This window comes from Nyctibius grandis, chromosome 8, assembly GCF_013368605.1.
Source record: "Nyctibius grandis isolate bNycGra1 chromosome 8, bNycGra1.pri, whole genome shotgun sequence".
NCBI lineage: Eukaryota > Metazoa > Chordata > Aves > Nyctibiiformes > Nyctibiidae > Nyctibius > Nyctibius grandis.
The window spans coordinates 26,440,521-26,452,754 of record NC_090665.1 but is presented as its reverse complement, the minus strand read 5'-3'; the positions used below and the strand labels follow the sequence as shown (position 1 = coordinate 26,452,754).

At 36.1% G+C, this 12,234-nt stretch overlaps 1 protein-coding gene across 1 annotated transcript in view; it reads right to left on the bottom strand.

Moving 5' to 3' along the window:
- VAV3 (vav guanine nucleotide exchange factor 3) overlaps nt 1–12,234 on the bottom strand; it is a 170,336-nt gene that overhangs the window by 16,201 nt on the left and 141,901 nt on the right. Inside the window, exons 21-24 of the mRNA XM_068406000.1 lie at nt 9,736–9,801; nt 4,982–5,016; nt 3,108–3,224; nt 2,324–2,411 (exon numbers count right to left, since the gene is read on the bottom strand). Coding sequence (XP_068262101.1) covers nt 2,324–2,411; nt 3,108–3,224; nt 4,982–5,016; nt 9,736–9,801 — 306 coding nt within the window. The remainder of the gene's footprint in view (nt 1–2,323; nt 2,412–3,107; nt 3,225–4,981; nt 5,017–9,735; nt 9,802–12,234) is intronic.

Below are 12,234 nucleotides of genomic sequence, written 5' to 3'. Positions count from 1 at the left end.
CTATTTAACTCTCAAGGGCAGACTTCATAATACCCTAAAACTGAGTTATGAAATTACTTTTTCCTACCTGCATGTTAGCAAAGCTAAATTGGCAGCGATGAGGTCTTTACACTAGCAAACTTTTTTGTCCTCTCAATTCTTTGATGCAATGCCTATTCTTTTTTTTTTTCTTTTTTATCCAAGTTTGTGTCCTGTACTTATATCTCTGATCATTCAGCTCTATTTTGAAACCTGCATCAGTGCCTTAAACTGCATCACTGCCATAAGAAGATATCTGGTAGCATGCGACTCAGCTCACACGCTTTGTCAAGATCCTAAGAACGCTCATATGCTCTCATCAGTTTCCAGTGAATCATTTGTAGTGTGTGTAGACTAAGCAGCCACTTCCTTCATGCATTTGAGGAACACCACGATTTCTGTTGCTACCAATAATAAGATCTCAGTGTTCCCAGCCCTAACACTAGACACTTCACTGGTTTTTAAGTGTCAAATGAAGACATTAGAGTGTGGAAACAGCTTGGTGCATTCTTCATCAGGAAATTTATGTTCTTCTGATTCTAATGAGCACTTATTTCAAATAGAGTCAGGCAAAGCACCCATTTCTGCTTGATTTTTTTACCACTTGTAAGATGCTCTTGCTTTACAGAGTATCAGTGGTTAAATTAAAATAATTTCTGAGGTTCCCTGTTTTTAAGGCTTCTCTCCCTACTGCTGTTTTGCACTGTCCTTCATTTTTATTTATCGTTTTAAAGTACTTGGATATGTATGCAGGAAAGCTGCAGCATAAGTTTTAATCCAATTGATTGCACTAAATATAACATTGAACGAGCTTCCTTTAACAATGCATCAGAAAATGCCTAAGCAGTAAAATCTTACAAATGCACTAAGGTAATTTATTCAGACACTGTGTATTTATGAGTCTGTCTGAGCAAAATGAGCTCTCAAGAAATTCTTTCAAATTAAAGTTCAAAAAAAGGAATTTCTTCCCAGTACAAGATGACTCCAACATAACATTGAAAACTCACTGATCTGGGCAGCTATAACACCAAATTCTTATTTCTGGAAATGAACTATGCCTATAGTTGGAGTGAAAGTTAATGACAGAGCCTATGTTTTGTGTGTTACTACTACAGTTTGCTAGTGAGTGGTTTGCTGGCACAGAGTATGAGTTTGAAGTAGCCACACAATTGCTTTAATTTAGACTAGTCAATATTGACTCCAGATTACTGTTATTCCAACAAGGATTTCTGAGCTATTAGCAGTTTTGACAACAGCACCCTGGCTTGTATTAGAAATAGCGTGACCAGCAGGACTAGGGAAGTGATCGTCCCTCTATACTCGGCACTGGTGAGGCCACACCTCGAATTCTGTGTTCAGTTTTAGGTCCCTCACTGCAGGAAAGACATTGAGGTGCTGGAGCAAGTCCAAAGAAGGGCAACGAAGCTAGTGAAGGGTCTAGAGCACGAGTCTTATGTGGAGCGGCTCAGGGAGCTGGGGCTGTTTAGTCTGGAGAAAAGGAGGCTGAAGGGAGACCTTATAGATCTCTACAACTACCCGAAAGGAGGTTGTAGCGAGGTGGGTGTTGGTCTCTTCTCTCAGGTAACAAGTGATAGGACAAGAGCAAATGGCCTCAAGTTGTGCCAGGGGAGGTTTAGATTGGATATCAGGAAAAATCTCTTCACTGAAAGGGGTGACAAACATTGGAACAGGCTGCCCAGGGAAGTGGTGGAATCACCATCCCTGAAGGTATTTAAAAGACATGTAGATGTGGTGCTTAGGGACATGGTTTAGTGGTGGACTTGGCAGTGTTAGGTTAACGGTAGGACTTGATGATCTTAAAGGTCCCTTCCAACCAAAACAATTCTATGATGCTCTAGCTGCACTTCTTTGCCTGGTGCACCAGGACCAGGAAGACCAGCCTCTCCTGAGTTTTTCTGGGCTCTGTGACACAACCTTTACCTAGCTACTTTTAGAGATCATTACTATATAGAGAAAGATTTCCAAAGGCACTGAATTCTCCTTTCAAGATTCAGTCTAACTCCACTGTGGGCTAATGCACAGGATTCAAATCCCTTCTCTCTTCCACATCACTGCAAGCGACACAGTCCAGTCTTAAATATAAATATGTAGTTTTAAAGCACATACTACCATCACTTAGAGCATAAACCAAAAATATAAAAAATTATCCTATTAGCAGGTATGGACACAACTCAAATCTCTCACTCTCACAGCCTTCTGTAATTTCACAAACCAAAGTAGCTCTCACTAACAGCAACAGCTACATAGAAAATTGCACATTGTTAAAAACATAATCAATGCTTACCATTAAATTTTTAAATTTTCTGTTTTCTGCAATGTGGAAAAAGCCATCTCTTGTTAAAATCTTGATGTGTTTCACTTCATTATTGTACCTGTGGGCAATGAATAACTTATGAATATAAATGTGTTTTTAATCAGATGCAATCAATAATTACCTGAGGGCATGCCCCAATAACACCACACAAATAAATTCTTAATACAAAATGTATATCTGTGCCAAAACAAAGTTGACATCTAATTAACCAAATATATTTATTAAAGTACAGCTGAAGAGGTAATCTGTATTCAGAAAAAAAGTCACAACTAACTGCTTATTCTAAGGGGGAATTCCCACTTTCTTACTTTTATATTCATGTTGATAAACAAGGTGAAAGCAAACAAGACCCTCACAATAATTTGCATCCACAGAATTTATGAACCCCAGTTTACTGAAATGTCTGAGATGCAAAGGGCTTCAACAAGTTCTCACTGAAGTCACTGAAAATTCTTATTCACTTCAGAGAACCAGTTCACATTACACTCCAAACGCTTACTCTTACCCAATATACTGGACCATCATTTTTGTAGACCTGTTTCCTACAGCAGCATTATAAAACCATTGCTACCTTTCTACTATAAATCCTGGGTATTTTTGTCAGCAACTTCAGTTTTCCTATACTGAGGCTCTTAAAGGCTGTGTACGATTATATAAATTGAAACAGGTTTTTACTTTTCTTATTTATTTCAAATATTATCTAGACATAAACGGGAGTAGGAAAACTTTCTGTAGGAGATCTTATTCCACTTACTTAATACTAATGGCATATTCTCCTGACTCTTTGGTCCTGTGCCGCACCAGGTAAGTGCTATTTACTCTGTTAATAAGTTCACTCTCTGCTTGCAGTCTTTCCATTGCTCCTGCAAACCTGTAACAGAGAACAATAAAAATTGCCTATGAAGTTTTCAAAGCTACAAAGAAAGGTCTATCAAATATGTTGTACAGAGCCCCAATATTCTGTATGTGATGGGGACCTAAAAAACACACCAGTTGCAACTGAATAGCACTTCCAGATCTTTGAATGAAGCATGAAAAAATTCTGCACTGCAGGGGGAAAATTATTCATGTAGAAAGTACTCGAGCCTGAGCATTAGCTGAAAGATTACTGGCTTGAATAGCTCATAAAACCAAATGTTTTTCTGAATCATGTGTTATAAGTGAAACAATTAAACAGTGGTCCAGAACCTTTGAACCTCCCTGAGTTCTAGTGTTAAGATTTATCTTAACAGAGTGTAGAATCAGCCACTAGCAGTATATTAGATCAAAAAAAAAGACCTATACAAAATTTTGCTATTTATACAAGCACACTATTTTATTTGGTTTCCTAATTATTTATAACCTCTCTACAGGCTGAAGTGTAATAGGTAGACTAAACATCCACGAGCAAAAAAAAAAAAAAAAATCAGTCTAATATGTCTAAATTCAAAAGAGCTGATGCTAAGAGTTGAAAGCTAAGACAAATAAGTCACCAATTCTGCAGCCTGACTGTATAAGCAGATTTGTGCCCTTGCTCTGCCTTGCTGGTTGGGGTGGGACTTCATGAGAGGCTGTCAGCAGACATTTATTTGCAAAACTAGAGGTTAAACTGTTAATTGAGGAAAGCAACCTAGCTTCCAGGGAAATGATGCTTATGCTACCATTTTAGAAAGTCATCTAAAGGCAGTCAACATCACAGACCACTACTATGTAAAATTTCATACTAATACATCACTATCAATTAGAAGGGAGCTTTAAATAAAAAACAGTGATTTTATGAAACACACCAGGGAACATACATTTTGAGTTTATCACAAAATACATGACTTTTAACAGCAAGTTTCAGCCTAAAGTAATTTTTCAGTTAAGTATTGCAAATCCTTAGACAATAAAGACTGATCCAAATAATATGCTTTCTTCTAATAAAATTATAAACAGAGCAAATGTTAGAATTTAACTTAAAATAGCAATTTTAAATATTAAACATTCTATTTGGCTTCTTATGAAAATCAGTATTTGTTTAGATCTGATTCCGATTTCACTTTTGGCAAAATAGAGGAAATCAGAACTCACATCTAAATGACACAGCATAAAACCAGTGAAAGAACACAAGTGATGCTTATTCTGTTCTCTCAGAATCACCATCTATTTTTGAGAAGCAAGCTGAATTCTGGTAAAGAGTTCACACACTACACAAGCCTCAGACCAGCAGTGGTTGTAGTTTTGATACGCTGCCCTTTTCTCTCTCTACAGTCTTTTTTTCTTTTTTTTTTTTTTTAAAGGAAATGCAGAATTATTCATGAGACAAGATGTATTTACCATTATTCCTTCTCTTTATTCACTTAACATGTAGGATGTACTTGCACGCTTCATATTATACTCATCTCTTATTATTCTATTTCAGATCTCTGGGACTAAGGCTGCACAGCTACAGACTTGTAAACAAAATGTCAAAATCATTAAGCACTTTATTACATCAGGAGTGCTTTTAGGCAATGCATGGTGTTGCTTTCCCAAACCGTTACACAATGCCTTCCTTCACAAGCCTAGAAAGGTTAAACCAATATAAATTAAATTGTAATAAACACTGTTGTCTTTCTATGACTGCTTCTTTCAAAGAGATTCTTGTAAGTTTAGACACGGACTCACCACAGTTGTGAAGAGTAGTCTACTGGTTTAGGAACCTAGGACACGAAAAGACACAGGAGAACGACAATCAAGATTTCTTTCTAATCAACACAAATCAGATAGCATTGATCTAATTGTCAATATCCAGATGAAACAAGTTAAAAGGAACAGATGATCTAATTAGTCTGCAAGTCTATTTTCTTTTGAAGGAAGTTATAATAAAGGACAAATATTCCACACCATTCTGAAAGTAGTACAGAATATTTTAACTCTTTGCTGCTGTGACAGATTTATAATTAATAGAACTACTAGCAGTTTTTCTGACAGTGCCTACATTCAAATTTCATACATAAAATAGCCCAATGCTACATATTGCTGAAAAGTATCATTAGAATGTGCAACAAATTTACAGTAACATGTATAAAATTCACTTCATGTTGTCAGGATTGTGTGGCCTTAGAAAGACTGTCTACTAGGAAATATAGTACATAATGTTCGGAGAGAGTTGAGGATAATCCACAGATTGTATTGTATGATATCATTCATACTTTTGTATTTGACTTGGTTAACTTTTGTATTGGATTTTAATAAGCATGGAATTTGATTCTCAAATTCAATTTAAAAAAATTAAGCAAACTAAAATCAGTTTGCAAAATGGATGTTATATATACATAAACATATGCACAGATAATGTTTCTATACATGCACAAGATGCACAGTATAGCAATTCCCATGAAAATCAGCATTTCACCTTGACCATCTCCCATTGGTGTACGATACTTCAGTATTACCCTACTTTTCCAAAACAACATGTGAAACTTGCAAAGTGCTGAGGAATTTATTTTAGTGGAAGCTTAGCATACATTTTGCAGACTTGGAACCTAATGTCATATATTCTTAGATAAGCAAATGATTTCTTTTTTTTAACCAAAGAATGTTTTATTATTTTCTGGAATCTAATAGGGGAAAAATTACAGTAGTATTCTTCTCCACATTTTTTTATTTAATGATATATGGAAGACTTCAACAGAGACTTCCAAACACAGATTAACTCCAGAAGATGATATTATACAGGCCTACAAATGTGAATTAATTGAAATTGAAATCAATTACAACTCCCACTAACTTGACATCAGGTATCAGTCGAGATCTCTAGCAAGTCTCTAGACCTGACCTTGAAAATAGACTCCAGTGATGGGACAAAAAAAAAAAAAAAAAACCCACAAACCAGGGGAAAACAAACAAACAAAAAAAAAACCACCACACACAAAACCCCCACCTCCCTGCATGTTCAATCACAGTATTCTGCAGTCAAATTTGCACGAGTCAAATAATGCAAAATTTTTGTGTTAACCTGTCCAAAATGCTATGGTATATTCTAGCAGTATTGCTGAGGTTGTAACAGGCAGCTTTTGAACAGAAAAAAAAGCAGAAAGAAGTTATGAAGCAATTATTGAAACAGGATATTGCCAACTAGATGACAGCAGACAGTCTGAGCTGAGGGACTGTACAGAGGAATATGATATTTACAACCACTTGTGCTGGAAACATATTATCTTGCAACCTCCTCAAAAAAAGCAGTTACTGGAATACAAAATTACTAAATCATTGGAACAAGTAAGAATTGTTACAATTTCACAATTTTAAGGCTCTCATCTTCATGCTAAGAAGCCTCAACACTAGAGTTAAATAATGCACTTACTCCAAACGCTCCACTTAAAACACTGGCTAAATATATTCTTAGTTAACTTCATAACATTTTTTATTGAGAAAGTTTTCAAAAAACTTCGATTAGGAATTAAATTTGCATCTCTCCTAAGTTCTCCTTCTCCACAAAAGTAAACAAAACTGCTCAGGTTTCTGTGATAGGATAGGGCTTTGGCTAACTTTAAATTTACTTAAGATGTAACTTCCATCCCTGCACTGTTAAGATTCATTTCCATGAACCAAAATTTGGAGAGTTCACAAAGCTCTGCTTACTGCCCTTGACATAATGGTCACTCAAACTAAATATATAACCACTTATTCAAATGCCTCTCAACCCAAGATTTTTATTATAAAATTCTGAATTTTACAGGGCAGCCCAAAACTCTCATTTTTTTCTAAATAACAAAGCAGACACTAGTGTGGAACACAAAGTGCTCTGTGATAAAAACAGGGTCCACATTCAGCTTGCACAACAGTAAATCTAACCAGGTGTTACAAGTCATTACTCTAGCTCTTGAGAGAGAAAAAGGAAGCATGCATTACTCCCAAATAGTGTAGACAAAGGACTTTAAAACAGTAGCAGCATTTGTAGCGCTGGTGGTATGCAAACCCCTTTGAAGTGTAGGGGGCCTAACAGAGCCAAGTACTACCACTGGAAGCAGCAGCGGCACTTCATATCCCTACAGCTACTGATGGTGTTACTCAGGCACCTCTGCTTCTAATGGTTAGACTTGGAAAAAATTTAACAAATTATGAATATGCTGACAAAGAATTCCTGAGAAACATTTTAGTGAAATGACCAAATGAGACATTTCAAGGCCAACTAGGCACTTACAGAGTCTTTACATGCTGCAAGATATTTCAATAATACAGCTCATCTACAGAAGAATTGCACCTTTAATGATTTGTATTATCCCCCATAGGACTAATTAAATAACATGCTTTCTATCACAAGAAGAAAGAGTAGTTTAAAAAAAAATAAATATTCTTAATTTTTCAAGTAGTCCTACTATGTTGGAAAGGATACAAAAATTCAAAGGTAGTTTAGGTCCATCCTCCAGAGCAGTTAAACAATAAATGAGTAGTCCTTTTCATTAATTTTGAATGGACAGATCTATATATAACAAGTGTTGTTCACTGTCATGAAACAGAGTAAAATCAAATGGTATTCCAGAAGCTCTTGGCTCATACTGTGGTAAATATCCCATGCCTCTACAGAAATGAGAAAACTGAAGGAAAGCTAGGAAGAACCAGATATTACTCATATGGTACAAAAAATGTCTGCTGACACATACTACTTATTGCAAAGAGGAAAAAATTGTTTATAGGTACATCTGTGAAAAGTCTGGAATATACATATTCTGCAGCTCAGCAGTTTTTCATTAAATATTCACTCCTAAAGTCTTTTGATGTATGTATTTTATGCTGTTTCTGGGCAATTTTATATCAGCTGGTTGTAAAGACAGAGTTAACAATAACAGCAAAAGTTACAGCATGTTTAAAAGCTGATTGATGTTTCAGTATCTTTAACTGCATCATTTATCATAATAGGATTTTTATATTTCATCCTTCCAAGTTAACAGTGGTGCAGCATCAATTTATCTTTTTGTTCTGATCATGACACCAGTTGGTAACATTTCATGAATAATATTTATTCATTCTGTAAAACTGTATTATTTTCAATACTCCTCTAAACAGGATGTTTTAAAGTTAGCAGAAAGCTTTATCACTAGAAAGCAACCTTTGCAACACCCCAGTAGCGTTTTTCCTAACTTTGGATATCCCGCTTCCTCTGCGTTAAAGTAGAGTGGTGGTTCCTAAAATGTTGCTACAGTTGCTGTCAATGATACTATACAATGACTGACTGGGTGGCTCCAAGAACCTAACGCCAATACATAGCAGGACTGCCTGCATCCATGACAGTGCCACCATGCCACAGGAAATCCACAATAAGCAAGGGGTGGAGGGAAGAAAGCTAAGTTCACGTAGTATTTTCATCTTTATTCCAGATCTGTTCTCTCACCCAATCTAACATACCGTGTACCTACAAATATTCTATGCAACCCTCTTCAAACAAAATTCTAAAAATATAGGGTACTAAATATGTCTCAAGATATACCGATGTATTGATACTCTTTAGGATCGCATGTGTATTTGTTTTAGAAACTAAGGTACAATATAAGCCTTAAAGGCACATCAAAATGTAGCCACTAACAGCTGATTCCACCTACTTACAAACCATTTAAGTGGCATATCTTGACTGCAGCAATGAAAGCAATTCTATTAATAAGTCGAACTTGTGAATCAAGTTAAAAGAAGTTAAAGCTGTCTTAAAGCAAAGTAAGGAATATGATTCATCACTGGTTTTATGGGTTTACATCAATTAATCTCAACAAAGGGACATGCAGTAATGTCCCTTTGCAAATGCAAAGTGTTGTATAGGGCAGAGAATGAACGAGCAAGCGTACAGTATAATGCATCATCACATCTGTATAAAAAACTCTTGAGTACATATTATAAAATATTTTTTCTTATTGTTATCCTGAACTTTTCTAGATTGAGAACATCCTTGTGTGAAATAAAGGCAGGTAAAAACCTACAGAGAGGAGAAAATTTATGGAGCAGTCTGAATTTGAAGTTTTATATTAATTTTACTCTTACACATTTTTAAACTTGCTACTTATGGTGTAATCCCTCTCTCTAACCCAAAGTGACTGGGAAATAGATTAGAACAACAGCATTCTCACCTTACTGCTGGGGAAGGAAGAAAAGTGCACTTTCACATAAAACATGTTTGTTCTATACTCTGGAAACTCTTTAGACAGTTCAATTTATTAATATTCCCAAAAGTTAAATCTGCTTCTCAAACATGTTTTCTTGACGTGTCCTATTTACATCCGATAACCAAAAGTATTAGAATGCTATATTTTAACCAATATTGATATACCATGAAAACACAAAGGAACTAGAATCAATATGATTTTCGTAAGGTGAGATTAATAAACCAATGGTACGAACTAGGCAGTTTTTCTGTAAGATGACAAACAGAATTAAAGAATTGTACTTACACATGGGCTAGGCTTTACCGCATCACTTGGGAAGAATCCAAGCTCTCCTGTTGTTAGATTTCTGCCCTAGAAAAAAAAAAACAAAATTTTCCATTTTTGAGACATAAGGGAGATTAATAGTAGATAATAATACAAGCATAGGGATTTAGGACAATAAGAGTATATCAAAGAGTCTTTAAGTGCTGTTCTAATAAAGTCTTAACAGTTGTGTCATTTTTGTTGTTTTTTTTAATTTATATAATCATAGAATGGTTTGAGTTGGAAGGGACCTTAAAGATCATCTAGTTCCAACCCCCCTGCCACAGGCAGGGACACCTTTCCTTCAGACCAGGTTGCTCAAAGCCTCATCCAACCTGGCCTTAAACACAGCCAGGGAGGGGGCAGCCACAACTTCTCTGGACAATTAAGTAATAATTATAGCTGATACACCTGGGAGTTGAGATACAAGAAGCGGGCTCAGAGCCTGGGTTGTGATTCCCAGTTCTGTCAATATCTACCAGAGTTTGGTATCTTCATTAACACTAATAACCTCCTTTCAAGTTACTTCCTCCTCAATTGGCATCACTCTAGTGAGAGCTGCCACACCGCAACATTACAGATCCCCAAAATGACACCACCACCATGCAGCAGCACTTGCAGCACCTGAGAAATCATGCTAACTCCTGTGGGAACTTCCAGCTAATAATCCATCAGCCAATTCAGACACAAAGTTCTATAGTTAAGGGTTTCCATAAGCAATGCAAATCATTGGAAGTCAGGTGGGCACAAGAATACTAATAGAATTAAAGATTAACTGTCTATGTTATAGTCACAATATGTTGTGGATGTGCCCAAACAACTGGGAGACCAGCTGCAGAAATGTATCCAGCATGGCCTAAACTGAGCGCTTTATGCAACACAACTGCTGGCCCAAAGTTGCAGGACCACCAATTTACTCTGGGCTTCTAAGGGCCAAAAGTGACCTCTTCATCACGCAGTCATGCCTCAGCAGATCACAATTCACCACCAAGCTCTCCTGAGGAATATCTCAGCCAGACAGAACAGCAAGATAAAAACACCTTTCTAGTCCTAGTAAACATTTGGCTGTGACCATGCTGACCACATTTTTCAGAGCAGAACAGAGCACATAGCTAAAATTTCTAAACACAGATACATAAAACGAAGGCATCAAAATGTGTATTTTGGCAAACAAATGTTTTCACTTAACAGACTTTTAAAAGCACATAAATGCCTAACCTCCATTAAATTTAATATACAGACTGTAAACATAATATCAGCATTTGGCAATGAGAGTAAGAATGAGAACTTTACAAGCATTGTAATCTTGAAAATTACGTTTCTTTATTTTTGATGGCATACCTGCAACTTAAAAAATTAAAAGAGAAAAAAATGCTTCAGAAACAGACATGGAATTTCTTTGGGGTTTTAGTTCATTTTGCTTCTGTAACACTAAATGTGTAGTTGTACCCTAATACCACCACACAAAACAGAATTCAGCAATTTCAAACGGTGGAGTTGCATGTAAAAGCAAGAACTAACGAGAGTTTATGAAAAAATGAAAACACTCTTTTATTGTGCTTTAGGGTATCACAATGAGTGAATCATTTTCCTAGGGAGATAATTATGCAGTTTATCACACACAGATAGTAACCCCAGTAACTGTCACCTTTACCAAGTATAGAGAGAAGTGCAGAGGAGAGAGCAAAGCAGTATTTAAGCTATAATATGCTGATAGCAATGATATATAAAAAAAGAATTATGTGCAAACAAGTGACAATCTTATAGATCTGAACCTGTGTTCAGCAAAGCTTCCTTGACCTCCTTCCCACTATCTGCTTGAGTACAGGTTAGCCTTTGCATCCATATATTCTATTTACTCTCAAAACATGAATCCCTCTGAAGTACAGACTTAACTTACAAGCAGAGCTCTGACACAGTCTCCCATCTAAGTGATACTTATTTACAGTACTAATCTTATCTGAATAGCAAGTGATATCACAGTCAATAAGACCAGCCACTGAATAAAATATATCAATGAGAAAAGGCATTTGAAGGAGCACAACTGAACATTAGTTTTGTATGTGCCCACACACCACTATTCATAAGACATATTTCTATAAAGTGAAAGCAGCTGAACAAGATGACACATCATACAAGGTACATCCACAACAACTAGAAAGCAGCCAAGGATCAAAATTTGATGAGCTCAGGGACAGACCCCTGTGTTATCTTCTGGAAGTGCAAAAAGGGACATAATTTCAAATGTTCAATAGCGTTTCATAATGTGTATAGTGCTTCCTCCTGCAAGTCAGAAATACAGTCTGGATACTTATAGGATTATCTCTTACTGTTTTCCAGAAATGTATTTGCATACCCCAAAATCTAGAACACAAGCTAGCTTTGATTTGCAGACATTTAAATACTTGAGTCTGGACTGAATTATACCAAACTGAGCTGTTCTCTGACCTCAAGTAAAAATGAAAAAACAAAGCCACATTA